General features: G+C 29.9%; 3 protein-coding genes across 3 annotated transcripts; all 3 read right to left on the bottom strand.

Annotated features, from left to right (window-relative positions):
- Positions 1-3,048: 3,048 nt before the first annotated feature.
- On the bottom strand, positions 3,049-5,508 carry LOC123293523 (pro-resilin-like). Its single transcript, XM_044874373.1, has 3 exons — positions 5,467-5,508; positions 3,462-4,826; positions 3,049-3,384 (listed from the first exon to the last, which is right to left on the bottom strand). Exons 1-3 carry the CDS (start codon positions 5,470-5,472, stop codon positions 3,049-3,051), a joined length of 1,707 nt encoding a protein of 568 aa, XP_044730308.1. The 5' UTR covers positions 5,473-5,508.
- Positions 5,509-12,295: 6,787 nt separating this feature from the next.
- On the bottom strand, positions 12,296-15,594 carry LOC123292962 (pro-resilin-like). The gene is made up of 3 exons (XM_044873677.1): positions 15,589-15,594; positions 13,697-14,452; positions 12,296-12,604 (listed from the first exon to the last, which is right to left on the bottom strand). Exons 1-3 carry the CDS (start codon positions 15,592-15,594, stop codon positions 12,296-12,298), a joined length of 1,071 nt encoding a protein of 356 aa, XP_044729612.1.
- A 2,314-nt stretch (positions 15,595-17,908) lies between these two features.
- Positions 17,909-22,800, bottom strand: LOC123293786 (pro-resilin-like). Its single transcript, XM_044874696.1, has 3 exons — positions 22,714-22,800; positions 18,488-18,769; positions 17,909-18,164 (listed from the first exon to the last, which is right to left on the bottom strand). The coding sequence occupies exons 1-3, from the start codon at positions 22,717-22,719 to the stop codon at positions 17,922-17,924; spliced, it is 531 nt and encodes a 176-aa protein (XP_044730631.1). The 5' UTR covers positions 22,720-22,800; the 3' UTR covers positions 17,909-17,921.
- Positions 22,801-24,920: the final 2,120 nt, after the last annotated feature.

Genomic DNA, 24,920 nt, shown 5'->3' with positions numbered 1-24,920 from the left:
ATTCCATAAATGAATTTGTGAAAATAATAATTACAGAAATTTATGGGAGGTGAGAATAACAAGTAAAGGGTATTATTAAATAAAATTAATAAATATTAATAATACAGACAATAAAAAATGTTTATAACATTAATTTATTTCAAATATATACCAAATAAAAATTAATAAACATAAAAATAATTAAAATTCGTTCATTTGAAAAAAATAAAATAAAAGAGAAATTAATGTGATTTATTTTACGGAAGTTAAATATTTATGAAAAATTATGAAAATATATGTCTAGAATGAGTTTTTATTTGATTTTGTTTTCTAATCTCTTTTTTGAAATGGACATAGTTTCAAATATATTAGAATCTATTTAAGTCGAAAGCATTATTGTCATTTCTATCAAGACAGTTCGAATAACCAACAGTGTTTCCAGAAGACGCATCAATTAAAAATAAATTTTTGTACATAAATAATAATGATAATCATTACTTCTGGTTAGATACTTCCAACATTTTTAAGGATAAACAGAATTAAGAGATTTGCTTTGCCGTCTGGTAGAAGATTAAATCAAGATTGGTAAACCTAAAAATATTATCCTTTTTTTTAAATTATTTACTTTGCTCCTTTCTAAGAACAGTAAAAAATATCTCGGCTGTCTCTTCAATCACCTGTTTGTCTAATATTTATCCAAGTCTTATTATTGTCTTACTTTTCGTTGACTTATACGGGTATCGTCTCGTTTCTTTCATTTCGGCTTCATTATCGATAAACCTGACCATTTGTATTTGCCAAAACATCTATATAACGTTATTTATATACAAAAATCAAAGAAATTTTTCATAATTATTAGATTATCAATCTAATCAAAAAGCAAATCAATAAAGCTTTATGTCAAGGCCGCAATATAAAGAATGCATGCTATACTTTTATCGAATTTAAATTCAGATTTGTGTAAAAGCATCCTTTACTTTTTAAATAAAAATTTGTGATTGATTAATTTTTGTTTACTTTTAATCATGTATACGATATTTATATACATCATGGTCTCTCGATTATAATTGATTATACACTCGAACCAGGACTCGAACCCGGACTTCTTGGATTCATGTCAAGCACCCAAATTGTGAATTTTCGATAGATTACCTACCTATGAGATTTGTTTAATAAATACTCTCATTTAAAGAATAATATCATATTCTCTGATAAATCACAAAAAAAATATAATAGTTTTGGCGACCAGGTCCCAAATATTTCCACAAAGATCTCTCAGAAATGTTATACGAAAGTCATGTTTACATTATTATTAAACTACATAAGTACCTAAGGTAAAGTAAACAAGTAGCTGCTAATTTGAAGGGCAGCAAATTTGAGATTGCATGATGGTGGAAAACTACTGTGAGTCTAATACATATTTCCAATCTTTAGGATGCTATGTGTACAAAATAGTGGCCGAAAAACATTGATTTTGTCGCCCTCTGTTCGGATTTTCGCAAAACTCCTTAACCGTGTCGGTTTGCAAAATTGATATATAAAATTTTCGTTTGAACTTATTACAAACATTATGAAAATAATAAATCAATTATAATTGAAATAAGAGAATAATATTCTTTTATTGATACCAAAGTTGAATTCAAAATCGATAAGAATATCGATAATTAATCAATAAAAAATTATCGATAAAGATCTTATTAGAAAACAAGTGAAAACAAACAATTGACTGAGTTAATTATTGAAATACCATGTGTAGACAGTGTTGATTACTCACATTACGCATACATACATGTCACACATATATAACTAATATAGCCATAAATAATAATACTATTGTACAATTTGCGCATAATTTGCGCTCTCACGGGTAAGCAGTACTGTTTATGAAAAAATGTTTCAACAAGAGTTTATTTTATTTTTCTGTAGGAAACATTTTTACATTTAAACTTTTGATCTGTCTCTAACAGTTTACAAGATTGGTCCTATGGACACAAGACCCAATTGACCTATGTTATTCATTTACGAACTTGACCTCACTTTTTACATCCTCAGCACGCTATTAAAATTTCAATTTGATATCTCTTCGTTTTTGAGTAATCGTGATGACAGACGCACAGACGACGACAGACGACAGACAGACAGACAGACAACCTGAAGTGGACTAATTAGGTGATTCTATGAGCACCTATACCAAAACTTTGTTCATAGCATCAATCCTTTTAAGCGTTACAAACTTGGGAAATATACCAAGATAAGTTTAGTCCCAAGTTTGTAACGCTTACAAATATTGATGGTATGAACAAAGTTTTGGTATAGGTGTTCATAAAATCACCTAATTTCCATTTCCTAGTCCATTTCCGGTTGTCACTCTGTCGTCTTTCTGTATTCTTTTTGAAACATTTTTTCGTATACATCACTGTTTACCCGTGAGAGCGCAAATTGGATAGTATGTATTTTATGGCAATATCAGTTATATGTGTGTGACATTTATGTATTCGTTGTGTGCGTAGTCATGGTAGGGATAATAAAATCGATGCCAGCGCTTTAAGTGAAAAATTTTTGAGATAAAGGGGGCTGTTATGACTAATTTGCAATTCTTTACATGTTAATGATATAGAAACTGTCAAATTAAAATGATTGAAAAACACTAATTAATTAAACTTAATGCATTAAAAATTGTGAAAATAAAAAATCAAATTGTACAAATATTATTTTTCAAATGTAAATTATCATAATTATTTATTTAAATTTGTGAAACAAGAATATTAAATTTTAAATGTAAGTTTTCAATGCAATCAACACAATTATATATGCATCCATACAATTCTATAATTAAAGTAGTGTATCGTTGTCATGGAAACGAAACTCACACACGAAGCGAATATGTAATGTGACAGAGTAATCAACACTGTCTATATATGGTATTTCAACAATTAACTCATTCAATTGTTTGTTTTCACTAATTAAAAAATCAATTTCTTTGAATAAAAATTTTATTTACAAAACTATAAAAATTTGTATATAAATAAATAATAACAATTTAAATAAACAACTAATTTTTGTTGTCAGTTAATAAACATATCCATCCTGAGTACCATCATTATTCGAATCGAATCCATCGTTGGATTCATAGCCTCCGCTCGATGCATCATTCAAACTATAGTCTCCATCTTGATTTGTTGAACTACTTGTTGGTGTTGGAAATTTAGCTTCACCTTCATAACGAACATTTGGTTGATAACCATTTTTATCTGCTCTATAATCTACAATTAATCTTCGGCCATCGGGGAGGGCAGCATAGTAACTTCCTTGAGTTTCATCACCTTGACGAGATTCTTTGTGGCCAAAATCATTACCAGATGGTGGATCACTTACCATATACTCAAAATCATAGTTGGCTGGCTCCTAAATTATAAAGAAAAAATAAGATTAGTTGTTAAACACATTTTAGGAGACATTGTTTAATATTTAATCATACTTACAGATAATTCGTCACCATTGTTTTCTCCATGACTGTAAGTGTTTCCACCAGTTCCAAGTTCTTGTCCACTTGGGGGCAAGTATGCATTATTTGGTTGTTGGTTAATGGAACTTGGCATTCCATACTCTATGTTTGATCGTATAGTGATGCTAGGTGTTATTTCTTTAGGAGGTGGCCCATATGTTGAGGATGGACGAGTTGCTCTAAGTGGAGTAGGTTTGTTTCCTCCAATTTGACCAATTGAGTTCCCTTTTGGACTAACAGTTCCACTGTTTGCACGTGGAACACCAAAAGATTGACTTGACGGACCACTGTTTGCACTTGGAAAACCGTAAGATTCACTTAGACCACTGTTTTCAATTGGTATTGTGCTTATATCAGGAACACCGTATGACTGACTTGGAGCAACACTGTTTACACTCAAAGGATTATAAGATTCATTTGGAATGTCAACAAACTGCACAGGAGGACCATAAGATTGACTTGGAGGTGGACTGTTTACGGTTGGTCTGAATGGAGCAGGTTTGTTTACACCATTTTGTCCACCACTGTTTGCACTTGGTACACCATAAGATTGACTTGGAGATCTACTGTTTACATTTTTAGCAGCATATAATTGACTTGCAATATCATTTTGTATGTCATTGAACTCCACTGGAGACTCGAAAAATTGATTTGGAACACCATAAGATTGATTAGGGATATCGTTATTTTCCTCGGGAATTCCATAGTTTTGATTTGGAGCTCTGATACTTTCAATTGGAGGACCATACGATTGACTAGGAATACCATTATTTTGATTGCGAGTACTGAGTGTTCCTCTGTTTTGTTTTGATGGGCGGGATGATTGAACTGGAGCATTATTAAATTCAGGAACGCCATACGATTGACTTAAACTACCACTATTTGCTTTTGGACCTCCAAGAGACTGCCTTGGAGCACCACTTTTTACATTTGGTGCACCAAAAGATTGCCTTGGAGCACCACCATTTACATTTGGTGCACGATTAGCTTGCCTTGAAGCACCAGTTTTAGCTCTTGGTGGACCATACGCTTGTCTGGGAACACCACTATTTGCATTTGGTACACCGTAAGACTGACTTGGAATATCGCTATTGAATTCAGCATAGCCAAACGATTCACTATTTTGTTCTGGTGGGCCATATTGTGGACGTGGAATATCATTATTTTGTCTGGGTAAACCATAAGACTGATTTGGAACACCATAACTTCCTAAACCACCTCTTCTCAACATAGGAACTTCAAATCTTTTTAATCCCATTTTACTTAGTCGTAAATATGGATTATTTGGGACAGGTGGTTCACAATTGGAAATTACCAAAAGTGTAAATAGTGAAACAAAAATCTGTGGATAAAAATAATTAAAAAATTAATTTCGATGTCCAAAAATACTATCCCAATAATAGTGTGAGAGCTCGTGTTGAAAGATCTAACGATTTTCGTGAACGTTAGTACTTGGTAGTAAGCTTCTAGGGCCGCGGAAGGAAAAAGTATAATCAGCTATGGATTAATAAACAAGGCTAGCCAGTCAACTTCCAGTATCTAGTATAGAAGAGACGTTTTTGTAGATTCTATAGGTTGATTTAAGCATTTGATTTCTGTCGAACCGATTGGGTTTTTTAAAAATGTTTGATCCCTTTCTTATCAATCCTGTCGAAGTCGCCTATTTCCGGATCGAACCAGAAATAGAAAAGATCTCCAAACGATACTTTTTTAAACCACTTCCCTAATTTTTAAAAACAATAGCGTAAAATTTCTTCAAAGCCTGACTGACCCATCCTGTTCTTCCTATAATCTGTCTGGCCACTTTTTTGTCTTAATTTTAATATAATTATTAAACAACACTTTTAAACTTTCCCAATAAAATTTGCACTTGCTGGTACCCGATTTTTGTTTTGCACACCGAAAATATACAAACGGCAGAAATTAACTACACTTAAAAATCGTTGATTTTTGACACGAGCACTTCGTCTAATAAACTTTACCTTCATATTGGTACCGCAATTGTATGGGATATTCCGAAGAAGATGAATATTACCTGAGTAATGTTCTGTAATCAATCAGCCCCCTGTATATATACTTAAAAATAGTTTCATAATAAAATATTGATTATAGCCCCCCTAAAAAAGAAGTTAAAATAAAAGAATTGTTAATTCAATTTAATTGTTATATGTACCATAAAAAATAATTGTTGATTTATTCTAGCGTTTAAATTCTTTATTTTACCCAAAAAAAAAAAATTATGATCTAAGTTAATAGTGCAGTATTTTAGTTTAATTAATGATTAATTTTAAAGATTAAATATTTTAAATTGTTTAATGATTTACATTAATTATAATATTCGAAATAATAAAACATATGTATAACATTGTAAAATCAACATTTCATTTAATAATTTTACCATTAAATTTAATATGTTATTATTCAAGTATGAAATTTTATTTTATGATTAAAAATTTCAAATTTTACCAATTACTTTCTTTAAAATAAATAAATCAAACCAAATATAAGCTAAAAAATAGAAAAATTTTTATTCATTTTTTCAGAGATTTTTGAAAATTCATATATATATATATATATACAATTACAAAGAAATACTTGAAATGAACAACTATAATAGAATTAATTATTAAAACAGTTGGGTAAAAATGCTGCTTTCCCTAATTTAGATAAACTTTTTGAACATTAATAAATTTTTAGATCCTGTATATATGAAATATATGTATATCAAGGTATACTAAATTTAGTCCCAAGTTTGTAACGCTAAAAAATATTTGAGCTAAGCCCAAAATTTTGGTATAGGTGTCCATAGAATCACTTAATTATATCATTTCCGGTTGTCTGTCTGTCTTCAAAACAAAAAGAGAAATTAGCTGACATTTTTATACCGTGCTCGGAAAACCTTTAGAGATAGATCAAAAGTTTGAATATAAAAAATGTTCCTTATAAAAAATAAACAACTTCTGTCTGAAACATTTTTTCTTAAACATCACTGTTTACCGTTGGGGTTGCAAATTAGGACAAAACTTCGATATCCATTTTCTCCAAAACCACAAAAGATGGGCAGTTGAAAGTTTGCAGGTAGCTCTAACTAGTTGTCTTATGAAAGATTCTTAAAAAACAAAAAGCTAGAAAATACTTTTGAACATGTTTTAAATTTCCGAGAACTAAAACAAAGACCGCCATAATTGTGTTGATTTTTTAAACTTTTCTTATTTATTAAAAATAGTGCAAGCACTGACATTCAAAACATTCTATACTGGATATTTAAACAATTTACTCAGTCAATTGCTTGTTTTCAATTGTTGTCAACCAAATAAAGAGGTGTTATAAGTGTGACCGCTACGTGTGTGTGTGTCTGTCTGTCTGTGGCATCGTAGTGCCTAAACGGATGAACCTATTTTGATTTTTTTTTTGCATCGTTTGAAAGGTAATTTAATGGAGAGTGTTCTAGGCTATGTTTCAAGTGCGAGTTTAGGGTTCCGTACCCGGAATAACTAAAAAATAGGACATGATCCTCAAAATCGGTTCAGTTTAGAGACATCTCTAAAGACAATGTAATTTAATGGAGAGTGTTCTTAGATATGTTTCAACTGCAAGTTTAGAGTTCCATACTCGAAAAAATTTGTCGGGGTTTTTTTAAGTTTTGTAAATTTTACTTGTCATTCGTACAATATACACAAAAGGAATTTTTCCTTTTTAACTTACTTTTAGTTGTATTTCCATTAGAATTGCATACATTTTCCGAATTTTAAGCCAATTTAGAAGCCTTGAAAATTGAGTTGTAAAATTGATAATCTACAGGGGAAGCTAATAAATATGTGTTAATAAAAAATTAAATTAAATATGAAATAATTTACCCACCTGTAGAGGCTTATTGATCGTTTATTTATTTTTATTCATAAAGAATATTAATTAATTAAGATAAATACAAGATCGTTCATATTCAAAAGTCATGCTGATGCCACAAAAAAAATGATTTTTTTTATTCAACTAATTATAATGTTTAAAAAAAAGTATTTCAATAATGATATCACAGTAAGTGCTTACATCTCACAATTATCTCATAAAAGATTTTTATAAAAGAATGGCATTGATATAGTTTTTGGTGAAAGATTCCCTGACAATGATATTATTTTAAATGGTTAAATGTTGGATCTGACTTTTATTCATTTTATAAAGAAGGATTTAAGTTCGTAAATGAGCAACATGGGTCAAATTGAGTCTTTGGTTTATACGACCCATCTTGTAAACCATTGAAGATAGAACAAAAGTTTAAATTTAAAAAATGTTTCTTATAAAAAAGTTAAGAACTTTTGTTTGAAACTTTTTTTCATAAACAGCATTATTTTCCCGTGAGTGAGCAAGTTAGGGCAAAATTTGGTATTACTTTTCTCCAAAACTATAAGAGATAGAGAGATGAAAATTTGTTGGTAGCTTCAACTAGTAAGCGTTATAAAAAACTAAAAAAAAGAAAAAAAACTTTTCAAACTAGGACAAATAGTAGCCTACTGTCCGCCATAAATTTATTGGTTTTTTCAACTTCTCTAATTTATTAAAAATAATGCAAGCACCCATATTAAACAATATCTATGTAGGGTATTTCTACAATTAGTTCAGTCAATTGTTTTTTTTTCACTAATCAACTCTATATATATATGCATATATCTCATTCTTAAGGACGTTCACAAAAAAATGTTTGTATGAAAATATTTGATACCATGTTTTTGAAATATTGATGCCTTAAGATCACTTATAGAAGAAAAACTTATTTTATTAAAACAAATGTCATACATTTTGTCTCTTTAAATGTATTTTGAGAAAAACCAGCCCCCCTTGTTAAAATTTTCTTTATAGGAAAATATTTGTAATGCTTTTAACTAATGAATATAAGTTTTTCAAATTAAACTTAAGACAAATAGCCTTGCTACATAATAAAGCATACCTTTTAAAACACTATAATATAGGATTTTTATGTTAAAAACGCAAACTTTAACAGCTTGCTTTAACTTTACCTGCTTATAAAAGGCATTAATGAGACTTCATATTCATGATTTAAAGATGATCCTAAGTAAACGTGATTTTTTTGGGAACGTCCTTAAGTATGTAATAAGTAACAAATAACTATAATAGTACAATTCTTATTTGATAAGTTACATGGAATAGAAATGAAGTTTAAATTCTATTTTGTAAAAATGTACAAAACGATCTCGCAAGCTTAGATAGGAAAATGATTTTCTATGAAACTTTCTCTAATCCATCCTTAAATGTTCTTTGGATCCTTCTGATCAAAATACAGTATGGGCCTGACTTCCATACTGCATTGACTTGTCCGCCATAACTATTACAAATGTTACGATTCCCTCAATGGTTAGATCAGTATGGCGTTCTCATTGATACTGAAATAGTGGTATCCACAATAAATTTCTTACCGTGTATGTAACATAATAAAATAAATGTAGGTTCTCTATAAATGTAGGTTCTGTTAAATTATATTTAAATTTGGCAAATATCTACGACTAATTTTCTGCGGTTTTCAAGATTGCGGAACAGCCTGTTTTGTAAATATCACCATCAATAAACTTAAGTTCCATTCTTCTTTAGTTGTACCTTACACATTCAAAGGCTAGAAGCTATTTTTAATTATAAGTCTCTTAACAATGAGTTCGAATGAGATTACATAAGCGTATGGCAAAGAAAACGTAACTGGTAGTCGAAAAAACGATAGTAATAATTCCAAAGCTGCTCTTAACTGAATTTAACAAAGGTACAAAACAAGTCCTGATTTTATTTGGTGACGCACAAATAAAAATTGGGGATAGGTCTAAATCTGTGACCTCAAACAATGTCTCGTGGTATGTTATTGTAGTGGCGACAAAATGCTATATAAAAAATTTGGTTAGTTGTAAATTCCAATCATCAGTATAAGTTCATCTCTCACAATTATCTCATAAAAAATATATATAAAAGAATGGCATTGGTACAGTTTTTTGGTGAAAGATTCACTTAGCAATCAATTTACCCATATCAAGTATTTTATAATGATGTTATCTAAATTGGATCAATTGTTAAATTTAAAATGTTTACTTCTGTATATGGTACACCATTAATGAAATAAATTTTATTGCCTTGAAGGTATGTATAAAATAAACAATTTTATACCAAAATGCCCTAGTTTTAATCGTAAAGAAAAAATTATTGATATTTCCAAGGTTAAAACGTTTTGGCCGTTTGAAAAACAAACAAATAACTTTGATAGATAATAATAATAATCTCGATAATAATCGCGTTGCATAAGTCATAAACAAGACTTGTACATCAAAGAAATTTAAATTATTTATAAAAGCGCAAATCGATAATTTTTTTTCGCATTCCTTGATGACAAATAGTGAAATTAAAATCGGCCAGAAATTCATATGGTATAAGTATTTTAAGCTACCAATTAGAGAAATATTAGATTAGACAGATATCGGGCATAGTATTTGACGTCATAAGAACTCCATTTTTCGTAAAATAATTTTTTTTATTTTACCAATCGAAATTGGTCTTAGAAGAAAGATAACTTAATAACGAAAATAAAGATATAGGTTTGCCCGGAAAAAAAAACGTTCATGGAAAAATTTGATTAAAATTTATTTAATTAAAAATAGACAGAAATTGTCTGATTGAGTACTATTGGCTGCCACTTTCCATCTATGGTTTCATTTGTCTTTGCAGGTTTGCATAGAACTGCTGATATTCTGTTTGTTTGGTTTGCCTACTTTGCAATTTTACTTCTTACAAATCAATTTTACTTTGCAATTTTACTTAGTTTATGGAAAACCCAAATGTAAGTCCCGTATAGTTCTCGATATGAAGCTGATATCTTGAATGCCACCATATTTGAAGATATTAATTTAAAGAAAGTTCACTAAGCTATTTTTTATAATTTTTGCATATTTTAAATATATTACTGGCCTAAAAGTTTGTAGTATAAAAAATATTCAAATATATATTAATTAAGTTAAATATTTATGAGATCATCTGCATATAAAATTTAAATTAATTTTGGTTCGCATTCAGTACATTAAAATTCGTTTATGATAGATACTTTAAATACAATTTATTATTTAGTGGCAGATATAGCAATTTTGTAAAAACTTGTATTTATATTTTTTTTAGTTTTTATAAGATTTTTGAGGGCTGTAAATGAACTAAATTCTCTGCAAAATAAAGTGAATAAATTAATAAAGTACTTTAAGAACTGTTGACGCTATGTATTGTTTATACTTAACATTGTCAATGAATAGGAGCATCTGGATCATGCGAAACCTTTTAAGTACGCTAAGAATAATTAAATTAAAATTCTTTATTCTCGTTTTTCTTGGGAATAATACTTTTTTCCTATAGGAAGTTCTCTCTATAGAAAGTTATTGAAATGAGAAATCGATATTTTCAACATACGTTTCATGGCTAGGGCAAGGCATTAGCCCTAATATGGAGAAGAAGCATGTGTGTGTGTATGTGTATGTGTGTGTGTGTGTGTGTTGTGCGTGTGTGTTGTGTGTGTGTGTGTGTTTGTACGTACGTCCGCAGAAATTTTTTTCTTCTTCGATATCGTGCGAACAAAAAATGACATCGACTTCGTTGAGGTATCGATCGAAGCGTATTAAAGGCAAAATGATCCTGATCGATATCGCGCGAACTTCGTTGACGTGCCGATCGAAGCGTATTAACGGCTCTATGAATCGAAAAGAATTTCATAGCATTCGATCGAGTCGTTTCGAGTTTTTATTTTTTTTAATTTTATTACTTTTTATTAAGCTGGAAAGTTATTCGTGTGGACCTCAAGGGTCGTACCAGACTCTAACCAATTCTTGTTTTAAATACAAGTTGAGAAACTTTGCAGCTAATTTTCTTGCCTAAAGTAAATTTTTAGCTACATTTTGCTAATTCAAATTAAGATGAGTATTTCTATGGGCTGTATTATGCATATGTTAAATATATCCCCTTCAGAACCCACAATACAAATTTAATTGTGTGTCTTGAAGGGTAAATATCATAACAAAATGAAAATTTTGCTTGTTAATTTGTTACACATAACGCTATGAAATATTTTGCATATAAATTGTGAAAAATAAAATAAATTTCAATAAAAATTCATAAAATTAATCATATTACTGAAAGTAAGTAATCCCTATATATTATAAATGTGAAAGCATGCATGTTTGTTTGTTTATAACGCTTTCACGCTGAAACTAGAGAATGGTTTTTAATGAAACTGTACAGCAATATAGCTGATATATCTTAATAACACATGAACCATAATTTATAAAGAAAAATTAAAAAAAAAAAAAATTAATTTAATTTTTAAAATTTTTACATAAATCTTTAATTTATGGTTGAAAATTTGATTATAGGTGGAGTAGGTCTATGATCATCATTTTAAACCATAAATTCAAGAATTCTGTAAAAATTTAAATTCTGTAAATTTCAAACAAATCATGACCAACTTTTCTGAAATACTCAATAAATTATAACTATTTTACATTTAACAAAATTGAAAACTGTGTATATCAAGAGAGGGTGGAGGCTATAAAGCGGTGGGTATCAATCTTGTTCTAAATATTTTTGGAGTCGATAAAAAAAAAAATATTGTCGTTTCAAATAAAATAATTCTATTTAAATATTTTTAAATTAATAAAATTTCAACATAATTTATTTTTTGTAACCATTTTATAAATAATTTAAGAATAGTAATTTACTTAAAAATATAAATTCATTTAAATAATTTAAGAATAATAATTAATACTAATTTTCTAAACAGTCTCTTAATTAATACCTATAGCCGTTATTTATATTATCTAGCAATGTTTCATGTATCGGTTTTGATTCTTGACTAGATGCAGCATTATTTTTGCCATTACCAGCATTTGTATTGAAATTGGCTTCACCTTCATAAGTTATTTTGGATCTATATCCATTATGATCAGCTTCATATTCAACGATTTGTCGACGACCATCAGGAAGTTGTACATAATAACGACCTTGAGTAGAATGTTCTTGACGAGATTCTCTATGTCCAAAATCATTACCACTTTTTGGATCAGTTATTGCATATTCGAATTCATAATTCGCTGGTAGCTAAACAATAAAATTGAGATAGTTAATTTTTGAGAAATCATTGTAACCCGATCATCTTAGTCAAAAAAAATGGTCAATCTCGTAATCTAACGGAATAAGCTGAAATTTTGTACAATCAGTTATTTTTGAGTACAAATGTTGACTCAAAGGTCGCGAAAATCAATTTTTTGAAAATGTGTCATTTTTTTTGCTTTCAATCGATTTAACATTTATTATAAAAGTTGTAGAAGACAAAATTATCTATCTTATTTTGTCGGAAACCATTTTTTATACGTTGGACCGTTTTTGAAAAAGAGATGGCAGAAGATGGAGCGCTCTATACGTACCTTAGTGCAGAGACAATATTTATAAATAACGTATTTATAAAGTTCAGTAGTATTTAGTGAATAATTGAGCAACAAAATCACGTAATAGACTGCGATTCACGATTGACCCTGTCTATTATACGGGTTTTTTTCCATAATTATTCATTAAATACTACTTAAATAATTTTTTAATACATTTTATAAATATTGACCCGGCACTGAAGTACATTAAGTTGAGCGCTCAATTTTTTGCGCCCTCTATTTAAAAAACGGTCCAACGTATAAAAAAAGGTTTTGGACAAAATTTGTAGAAAATTTCCTCTAAAACTTTTATGATAAATGGTAATACGATTGAAGGCAAAGGAAACGGGATATTATCAAAAAATTGATTTTCGCGTTTTTTGACCTTGAATACTTTAAATATCTGATTTGTACTATCAAAATAAAGGTACAAAAATTCAGCTTATTCCATTAGATTCCGAGGTGAAACGTTAAGATGATTGGAGTAATGACCCTGCCCTGCACAAATTAAATAAGATTTGTAAGTCAAAATTTGGAAAAAGGTATGAATGTTCGATCAATATGATGCTTTTATTAATTCAAAGCTTTAAAATAAGACAGGTTCACGACTATTCGAATGATTAAATGCGGTTTTCAAACTTCAAAGCTCCGTAGCTTGTCTTTTATCCACCTTCAACCTTTGATCTTTTGATAATGCAAAAATTTGACTAAAATGTAAATTTGTTGCGATTTGTGCTGGACCCTTTATAACCATAAAAATACTCACCGATTTGCTATCATAATTAGCGTTACTTTTTCCACTATATCCGCTGCTGGCTATACTTTCGGTTTCAATATTTGGGAAATAAGGACTATATTCATCGCTACTAATTATTGCAGGGGTACTTTTTGGAATGGTAATTGTTTGAGGTGTTTGAGGTAGATATGCACTAGTACTTATTATTGGCGCACTATTAAAATGTTGTGGAGCATATTCTATACTTGGTTGTGAAATTACAGCTGGCGCTACAGATGCATGAGGTACACCGTATTGAGTAGATGGACGTCTTCCACTATTCAACGAATTAGAGGTAGGCGATGGTTGTCTATTGCTTTTACCTCCTTTATTACGCAATGTGGGAGACGGAGATCCATAAGCCTGACTTGGAACTCCGAAATTAATTTGACTTGGAACAACGAATGACTGTGTTGTTAAACCACTGTTGAATGGTATACCATACACGGGGGTTGGTTGACTTCCATGATTATTTCCAATCAAATCGGACAAAGTTATTGGTTCATAATTACTTTTTGCTGGCTCTATAGCGTTATTTGATGCAATGAATGGCGTACGACCTAATATGGCGCTTTGAGTTGGTGAAGGACCAGTAACGTATCTTTGACTAGGTACACCATATTTCACTGATGATACGGGTGAACTTGTTGGCGGTGGTGGTGGTGGTGGTCCAAAATACTGTGGTCCGTGTCGAACTGGAGGTTCACTAATGGCAACCGCCAAAATTGAACATAATACAACTAGAACCTAAAATTTTTTCAAAAATTAATTTCTGGGGACTAGATTTACAAATAAAATCCAACATCTTTTTAAGTAAAATGATTAAAACGATAATTGTATAATACGGAAACAAAGGAACATATAGAATTCCGTGACTTCAATCAGGACACTATCAATAATAATTTTAAAAGAAACGAATATATCGAAACGAGATAATTAGTTTTGAATCAAAATTGACTAATTTGGTTTTCTCCATTTTTAAAATAAGACAAAACTATTAATACATTCAGCAATGATTATCGAGAAGTCCATCTTGAAGAATGTTAATTTGTTCCTTCAGCAAAGGAGAAGAATGTTTTAGAGAGAGCTTTTGTTACTTTATGTTGCTCGATGAGGTTCTCAAAGACAGAAGATTTGCAAACTAACTTTATTTGCACCAGAACAATTTCAACATTTTCAATTAGGTATAATGTCTTTCATATACTGAGAATTTAACTGAAACTTTATATAAATTGTAGTTTCTTAGTATTATAATGTTAAAATTTCTAGATGATTGACGAGTAGACATATTCTAATATTCTACAAAATATGTATTTAAAATCCAAATTAAAATCTCGAGAAGTAAAAATATTTTTCTCAGCTCCGTGCACAAAGGGTCAACTTTCATTTCGCTGTACCAAACGAAGTTACCGCCGTTTCTGCCTCCGCCGAGGAGAAAAATAGTATACACACCACTGAAAAATAGTATACACAAATCTTCTGTTCATTGTCATTGAAAACATGAGATCTGAGACATTCTTTACTTTTGCTCCCTAAATGTGTAATACACTAATAATGCTACTTGAAGATGCTTTTTGAAGAAGTTAGACGATGTTTGTTTGTTTCAAAACAAAATCCAGAACAATTTTTTTCTTCAACTCACAAAGATATCAAAAGAACATCCTTGCTTAATGCCATTTTTAAGTAGCACTAAAAGTTACACTGTGTTGTTATTGTTCCGATAACGACTTCCTACGATTCACGGAAGTAGGCAGCCTCAAACTACTAAAGAATCGTTTCAGGTTGTGACTCATTGCAATATTAATTGCAGAACAATAAGAAACCAAACTTATTGATTGATTCACTCACAAAAAAACACAAAAAATTAAAAGAAAATGAATTACCTTCATTTAGTATTGTTTTCGAAACAACTGTTTTTGACACAAAAGACAAATTTTTAATATACTTAAAACAATTCTCTCGATCATATTTATACAATTTTTGATTTGACAAGCCTACCGTATTACCCCCGATTTTTTTTTTTTCAAAAAAAAAAATTATCTCTAATTAAACAATTAAAATTCTTTACAATTGTTTGTAACAATTAAACATTACATACTTTTATTTTTTATTTAGTTTTTGATACTACAAAATTCTTCATCTATGAAATTTTCGATTCTTGTAAAACTGTTTATAAAAAGAAGATATTGTTATAACGAAATATGATGTGGAATAAAGATAAATATAATATAAAAATCTTTTCTGTTTTTAATAAGAGATTTTAATATTTATTAATTAATATGTTTAATAAATGTAAATTACCTTTGAAAAGAAACAGTGCAATTCTAATTGTACTAATGTGATATGTAAATGTGTAAAAGTTCTCGAATTAATTTCTAAATTTATGTTTATTTTTACAAACATTTATTTTATTGTAACTTAAATTTTTGTTTGTGTTCAAATTATGGTCAGATACAATATTTTCTGGACGAGAAAGTATAATCACTTCGTAAATATGCTACCCTTGTTGTAATATGACAGCTATTTGGAATCAAAACAGTATGGCATGATTTCGTAAATGACAGAAGGAAAGTTAGTTTAAACAAGTGAAAACAAACAATTGACTGAGTAAATTGTTGAAATACCGTGTATAGACAGTATTTATTACTCTACCACATCACACATATACCAATACATGTCACACATACATAACTGATAATCCCATATGAATACATACTATATTTGCATCTAATATGAGCCCTCGTGAGTAAACAGTGATGTTTACAAAAAAATGTTTCAAACAAAAGTTGTTTATTTTTTTTATAAGAAAAATTGTTTATATTTAAACTTTTGTTCTATCTCTAACGGTTTCCAAGATGGGTCCTGCGGACCCAAGGCTCAGTTGACCTATGTTTCTCATTTACGAACTCGACATCACTTTTTACGTCCTGAGTGCGTTATCAATTTCAGCTTGATATCTGTTTTCGTTTTTGAATTATCGTGTTCACAGACGGACGAGCGGACTGCCGAAAATAGACTAATTAGATCATTCTATGAACACCTACACCAAAATTTGTTTCGTAGCATCAATATTTTTAAGCGTTACAAACTTGGGACTAAACTTAATATACTATGTATATTTCATATATACATGGAATAAATAGAAAACACCCGAAACAAATTCTTTTAGTCGTCTTTCGATTACACTGCGATGATTATTTCTATTCAATAAAAGGGAATATCGATGGTTTTTTAAAAGCTCATTCATATAACAACACGCAAAGAAAAATTATTTTTCGAATAACTATAAAAACAGCCAAGTCAAAAACCATCAAAGAATGGATTGTATCTTTTTCTAGCAAAACAGAATTTAGCATGGAGTCAGCCAACTATACTATACTATATATTCTATCACTATACTTTAATAAATTATTCCGAAATTATGTGTCTCCAAGTGTAATTTGAATGAAGCTAAACAATTGATATGAAGGGCTAAATACGGATCAATTACAAATGCTGGTCTTTTAAATCAAAATCTATTTACACAAGCTTCCAGTTAAAAAATATATAATAATAAAAAAATATTTAATTACAAGTTGTGTTAAACATTTACAACGACAAGATATCATTTAAAATATTTTTTAACAAATGCAAAAAATTTTAAGAGGTGATTTTGAAGAGCATTCCCTATTTCCCAATATTTACTCATATAACAAGAAGAAAAATAAAATTATAATTAGATGGTAGAGGAGCTGAAAAATTCAAAATTTGAAAAATAATAGTTTTTAGCGAAACTATGGCAATGGCCAAAATAAAGCTTTGGCAATCTATAATGGGCTAGTTTCCGTTAGAACTTCTGGGAAAAAATATGACTTGGGAACAAAATATGTACCGGCAACGACCTGTCAAAATTTCAAGTCAATTCATAGACTAATTTTTGAGTTTTGTGACCGTCAAGTGGGTAAAACTATTATAAATAATAAAAAGGCAACAGCAGTCAATATGCCCAATGTTGTTTCACTTCAGTGATCGGTCGTGAACAAATATTTTCAACGAAGTATGTATGTTTCATTTCAAAAACGTTTAAAATAATAATAAAAAGTTGAAGATAACTACAAAAAAATATAAAGTTTTATAACTTATCTATAAACATGAAAATTAAACAAACGAATCCTCTAAAATATTTTTGCATGTGCCAAGATACTTTCAAGATATATAAAAAAAAATCTGATAATATTTAATATCTATAACCATTTCCGTTTCCACTTGGATAACCTCCACCAGACGCTTCTTCATACGTTATTGTAGGACGATATCCATTACTATCTGCTTCATAATTGACAATTTGTTTTCTACCATCTGGCAACAGAACGTAATACCGTCCTTGGGTGTGATCCCCATCTCTTTGTTCCATATGGCCAAAATCATTACCAGATTGTGGATCATTTACTGAATATTCAAACTGATATTTAGCTGGTTCCTGTAACACATAAATATGTATCCTGAACGCGTCTTATAGTCAAATCTATACAAAGTAAGATATCATACGATCTGGAGAAGTGACACCGATGAATCGCCCTTTTGAAAGAAAGACTCATCGGTTGCACTGTTCAAATGCGAGCTGGCAAAAAGTTGGATCAGCCATGTATAGTCCGAAAAATTTTACAAGACGACCATTATTTTTACTCTTTAGATTACTGAAATTTCAATTTCTTTTTCTTGCCATAATTCAGTAATTGAGGGTGATCGATATGAATTGTGCTCATGATATAAGACTTTTGATAATATTTAAGAATAACTTACAGATTGTTCTTCATTTGGAACACCATAAACCGGTTTTGGAGGACCTACTATAGCCGCTGTTATAGAAGGTCGAGGTGGTCCATAGGAGTTGGATGGAGGACGTCTATTATTCTGTGGTGGTCCATACGAAGAACTTGGTGCACCATAAGATCTACTTGGTGGAGCACCCAATGAATTTTCACTTAAGGTAGAATAGTCATTTGGAGGTAGATATTGACTGTTCGGTGCAGGAGGTTCGCAGAATACAAAGTATATTATATAACTTATCAATATGAACGCCACCTGAAAATCAATTATGTTTGAAAGGAGAGTATGATAATACATAATAAAAGACTAGTAAGAATATCAGAAAATCGAATATTTAGAAGCATTTCATTTTACTTTTGGGCAAAAGGTCTTTTCCCCCTATTTCGACCCTGCTGAATCCGAATACGGCGGCTGCCTAGCCGAAATCGCGACCGGAAGTGAGATATTCATAATGGCGGCCAGATTTTTGCCCTTTTTTTAGTTTTTAAAATAGAAAAAAATTGCTACAATTTGAGATGATTATTTTAGTGCTTAAGTGACATGTCAACATATAAATATAATTGCGAAAAAAATATATCAATTTAATAATTAATGTCTGAGTTAGCGATGGTGTTAGATACTTTATTATGTTAATCGTTACTTGCCTATCGTGCACTGGCTCCAATCATACAGCTTCTATGTATACCAAAAGGTAAAACAAAGCCTCTTCAGCAATTGAAAAATTTTTCAACAAAAATTTCGATGACAAAAAAACTTTTATACAATGAAACAGCCTTGGAAACGATTCAAGAATACACTCGTAAAATATATACGGAGTAAATAATTGCAAAAGCTTCGACCTGGTTCGAGTAATATTGATCCCCAGATTTGTGAGTGAACGATTTGCCCTAAAGAAATCGTTCTTTGCTTAAATTAAAGCTAATTACATTTGCTTTAACTTCTTACCCCATGATTTTATCCATAAAATGAGTATTTTCCTCGATATCTGAGTCGAAAATAGACCAAGTATATAAATTTCATTTTTTACGAAAAAGTTGCAAATTTTTGGAGAGCTGTTTCTCAATAAGTATTAAATCTACAGAGTTGGTTTTGATCTCAAATTGTAGCAATTTTTTTTATTTTAAAAACTTAAAGCAAATATTTTCAAAAAAAAAACGCATAGTTTTATGACTTATATTGAGAAAACCAACAAAAATGACAAAAATCTGGCTGCCATCTTGAATATCTCACTTCCGGTCGAGATTTTGGTTGGACAACTGAGGCCTTTTTTAAATGTTATAACTATAGGGGTTGTATGAAATTTAGATTTTACGGTGAATTCAAATGCAATACCAAAAAGAAGAAAAAAGTTATTATTTATGTTGATTAAATTAAGTTCAAAGTTGTAGAGTGACAAAAAGTCATTTTCTCGGATCAAATGAATTTTGATGAAACTTTTAGTTTTTATAATTGAAGCTAAAAGCTAAAGGGCACATTTTTTTCATCTTCGGGAACCTAAATCTTAAAATAGCAATAGAAATTTATAGATTCAATCACACAACTGTATAGTGAAAAAAAAAGACACAAAAAGTTATTGATTTTTAACAAATAAAAATAAATTAAAATACTAATTAATTATTTATGTAAAAACTGTTCTTAAAAGAAACATGCACTCTATTTTTATTTCGTTTTTCTATCACCATATATCAAAGCCAAGCTTTTCAAGTACAAATGTTATTTTTTATAAATTTCATTAATCTGCATCTATATTATATTTGGTTTCGGATGAAGATACAATATGGTAATTTTTTACATCGCATATTAATAATTAATACTTGAAAGTGAAAATTTCATTTTTATGATTTAGTGAACTTGAAAAAATTGTGTTCTCATAAATAATTTAACAAGTGAAAACAAACAATTGACTGAGTTAATTGTTGAAATACCATGCATATAAAGTGTTGATTACTGTATCAAATTGCACATACATATACAATTTGATAAGACACATTATAGAATTTACGCCCTCACGGGTAAACAGTGATGTTTACGAAAAAATGTTTCAAACAAAAGTTGTTTATTTTTATAAGGAACATTTTTTACATTCAATTTTTTGTTCTATCTCTAACGGTTTAGAAAATGGGTCCTACGGATCCATAGGTCAAGCAAGACCCAATTAACCTATGTTGCTCATTTACGAACTCCACCTCACTTTTTACGTCCTGAGTACACTGTAAAAATTTCAGCTTGATATTTTTTGTTTGTTTTTGAGTTATCGTGCCCACAGACGGACGGACGGACGGATGGACAACCGGAAATGGACTAATTAGGTGATTTAATGAAGACCTATACCAAAATTTTGTTCGTACCATCAATATTTTTAAGCGTTACAAACTTGGGACTAAACTTAGTATACCTTGCATATTACATATATGCATGGTATAAAAACTACATGTTAGTTTGCAAAAATATCTGATATATACAACACATAGGTGAAACTTGGTGTACAGTTTAATATTCTACAGTTAAAATTTTAACAAGGCCTAAAATTTCACTTCCAAATTTTAAATGTTTTACATATATGTTGACCATGGGCCTGAAAGTGAGCTTTGAAAAATGGTTAATACATACTTGAAACTTCTCTCAACAACTTTTTCGAAAGCACTGCGTTCTTAAATGAGCACGATGACGTCACATTTAAGTTATCGGTCTGAAAAAACGCAGCAGAGAATTGGTCGGACACTATGACCGCTTTGACATCAACAATTAGCACAGTCAATTGTTATACAGAAGTTCAAGATCACAACTCTAGGTCAATGTCATGCAATGCCAATGTCACGATGATTTATTTTCACATGTTTTATGATTGTAATACCAAACCTTTTCTCCCAGTTCAGCAAGAACAAGGTTCCCAAGCAATTAAAGAATAAATCGTAAAATTCTAAACACCATAAGAAAGTGATTAGTTTCATGCAAAAGTTCATTTGTTTCATGCTAAAGACTGGATTTTAATTTCGTGCCTGTATTTATTGGAAACAGGAAAGACTTCACGCGATTCCGGAAAATAAGGCTTATCGATATATCACCTACACAGAGCCCAAATTTAAAAATTTAATTATTTGATAACATTTTTCCCCATCATAAAATAGCTTGTAACTTTTCCCATTTTTAATAACTTTTACCACAAATTCCACGAAAGGCACTTAGTTAAAAATTCGTTCATAATTAATTTTTTTTGAAATACCGGCTTCACAAAAAATTTTAAATTGAATAAAATGACAACGTCTTTGAAATATATATATAACATAATTTTAATAAAATTGAAAACAAAATAGTTTTCCATTGAAATATAAAAAAAATCGAAAAAATATTTCGTTACCGAATTCTGTGAAAAGTACTTTTTGAGTTATTTTTAACCCAAGAAATACGAAAAACCGTTAAATAAGGCCTTTACGCTTTTCGGGATAAAGCAAGATATATCTTTACAGACCCACATTTTCAAATTATGAAAAGTAACAGACTTTAGTAATTAAGTGAATAAGTAAAAGTTTAAACAGATTTTTGCAGCTTGTTAATCAAAATGACCCAGAAACATAATTGTTACCAAGAAACCTTTAAAAAAATTCGAGCCCCAAATTTTTGTCTCCAATTATCACGACTACATTGTCTTGAGCTAATTAACGAATAGCAAAAACGATATCATTTGCTAAAATTCAAGGTGAATTGGGATTTTAGAGATATCAGCTTTACAGAGCTCAAATTTGAATTCCAATAAACTGACGATCCAATAATATACCTATATTTTATCTTCCAATTAACACTCACTATGTTCAAATAAATGCCATTTTTGCAATTTTTGGGTCTTAAAATGATTTTCAATTACATTAAAAAATTAATTTCATTTAATTTAACCCAATTCTTTGTTTAAGAAAATCTAAAGAATTTAAAAAAGTTACTCTTCTTCGATTTTAAAGAACATGGCGGAAACTATTGCACTGTCTAAAATCTACTTTGTGTTTCTCGAATTGTGGTTCTCGTAATATCAGCTTCACAGAGATAAAATTTAAAATCTCCTGCTCAGGACATCAAATTTTGTAAATGACATACTAAACTTGAAACAAAGCCAATTTTCGTAATTCTGGACAACAATAAACGCAATCCAAAAGTTCGCACTCAAAACCAGAAACAAGAAAAATCAAAAAATCAAAAGATTATCATACCTTCATTATAATAATAGTTCAATATAATTCACACACTACCGTTTTGAGATCAAACAAGTAAGAACTATAAAAATTAGAATATCGTGACAATTACACGAATCAATTGAATCGATATAATTAAATATAAAATCAATAAATGTTTGTGTATTTATATATAATATTGTAAACAGGACTTACCTACATATTTTATAATCCCCCATTTTCACAATATCATCTTTTTTTTTTCTTTTTAAAATGGACAATGAAAGATGTGTTCTTTGGATTTCTGATCCGACAACAACTATTACTATTATAATAAAATTCATTGTCGTGAGTATTATTATGAAATTTTAACAGGGTTTAAATTAATTTATAATATTTATTGATGAGAAAAATTAATATATCCTGTTTTTATGACCATCAATACATAGCATAAAGGAAAATCGCTTCCCGCTGTCTGGCCCTGTGTCTCTATGTATGCTTAGATCTTTAAAACTACGCAACGGATTTTGATGCGGTTTTTTCTAATAGATCCATGAGTGGTTCAAGGGAAAAGTTTTTATGTATAATACAGACATAATATAGTAGGGAAACAATGATAATTTTAGAGGATTAATGTAAGAAGTGAAGGTTATAACACAATAATCTTTGTATTTAAAATTGAAGTTGCCCAGCGAAGCGGGTAGTTCACAGCTAGTATATCAAGAAATTGAAAGTGTTAGGTTAGGTAAGGTTAGAATGGCTGTCCTGTGGTTGCGCTCACTTAAAACACAGAGTAATTTGTGTTACCGAAAACCGAAAATAGGATTGGTTCATCCACGACTACTATTGCATGAACCACTTGAAGCTTTTTAAGAACAGCAAGACGCCTTGACGTCAACGGATTTCCGGTAGGAAGAGCCTCATCTCCTCATAGACAGTAACAAAGAAGATAAGACATCGTTTCTCTCTCCTCCGCACTGTGATAGCTTATGCAATTTACGTGATGTACTAGTAGGCTCGGTCGAGGAATGATTTGGCTTATAGAGGTACTTTGAAGCCAGGTAAGATCTTCGGAACGCCTGCGATTGTATTCTGACAATATCTATCTTACAATACCACAAGTATGTTCATGCTTCCATCTAAGATTGATAGTTTTTAAGATTTCCTCATTCAAGAACACCTTCCAGTTCTCAAAGGTACTCTCGGATGCCCATTGATGCTTGTACAATGCAAAATCTGATATATATCTGATAAAATCTTCTCATGAAGTTGCCAAATCAAAGAAGTAAAGTAAACGAACCATTTGGAATCCAAGTAAACAAGGAGAAATCAACGCATTTCACAAGGCAAAAAAGTTCAAAGTATCTTTCAGACATTGCAAAACAGATAAATCATCGCAAACGTTTTCAAAGTATACTCAGCAAAGTAAAACTATTTATCTGTTGGTACATTAAACTAGGCAATCGCACCCCTTGTACCTTAATTTACAATATATTTAATTGGCTTAGTATGTATTTATGCCTAAATACTGTTGAATTTATGAATTTTTCTACCAAAAATTTCTGTTTTGCCCCTCTTTAGACCAAAAACCCCTCTTTTGCTCTCCTCTTAGACAAAAAGTTGGTTACGCCCATGACTGCATTCTTCCTGAAATAATTATAATTATTTGTAAATATCTAAGAATATGTCTAGTGTTCCAAAAACTAATAAAATCATACTTTAACTTCTTCTAATTGCATATTTAAAAAAATTAATTAAATGTAATTAAAATTAATAGAGAATTAAAATTTATAAACTGGAACTACAAATTTTACAATTATTTTTTACAACAAAATAGAAAAAATGTTCAGAGAAATATAAACAAGCGAAAACAAACAATTGACTGAGTTCATTATTGAAATACCATGTATAGACAGTGTTGATTACGCAATATTTTCAAGGGTTACAAACTTGGGACATAATTGAGTATACCTTGATATATTTCATATACACATGGTATAAAAATAGATTGAATTATTATGAACTTGATGAAAAATAAACACAGAACGAACATTGGAATTCCAAATATCTAAATTTTTACAAACAAGTGAAATTTACGAAATTAGAAAATTGCTACAATTATGAGAAAAATTTCTGATAATATTTCAACAACATCTGAGTAGATTTTCATCATAAATAACTTAACAAATACCCCAATTACACCAGCCTATGACTAAAAATTTTTTAAATTATATTCAAAGAAATGA

The sequence above is a fragment of the Chrysoperla carnea genome, chromosome 2 (genome assembly GCF_905475395.1).
Source record: "Chrysoperla carnea chromosome 2, inChrCarn1.1, whole genome shotgun sequence".
NCBI classification, from domain to species: Eukaryota; Metazoa; Arthropoda; class Insecta; order Neuroptera; family Chrysopidae; genus Chrysoperla; species Chrysoperla carnea.
Note: the sequence above shows the minus strand (reverse complement) of the source record. Positions and strands in the feature narration are given on the sequence as shown.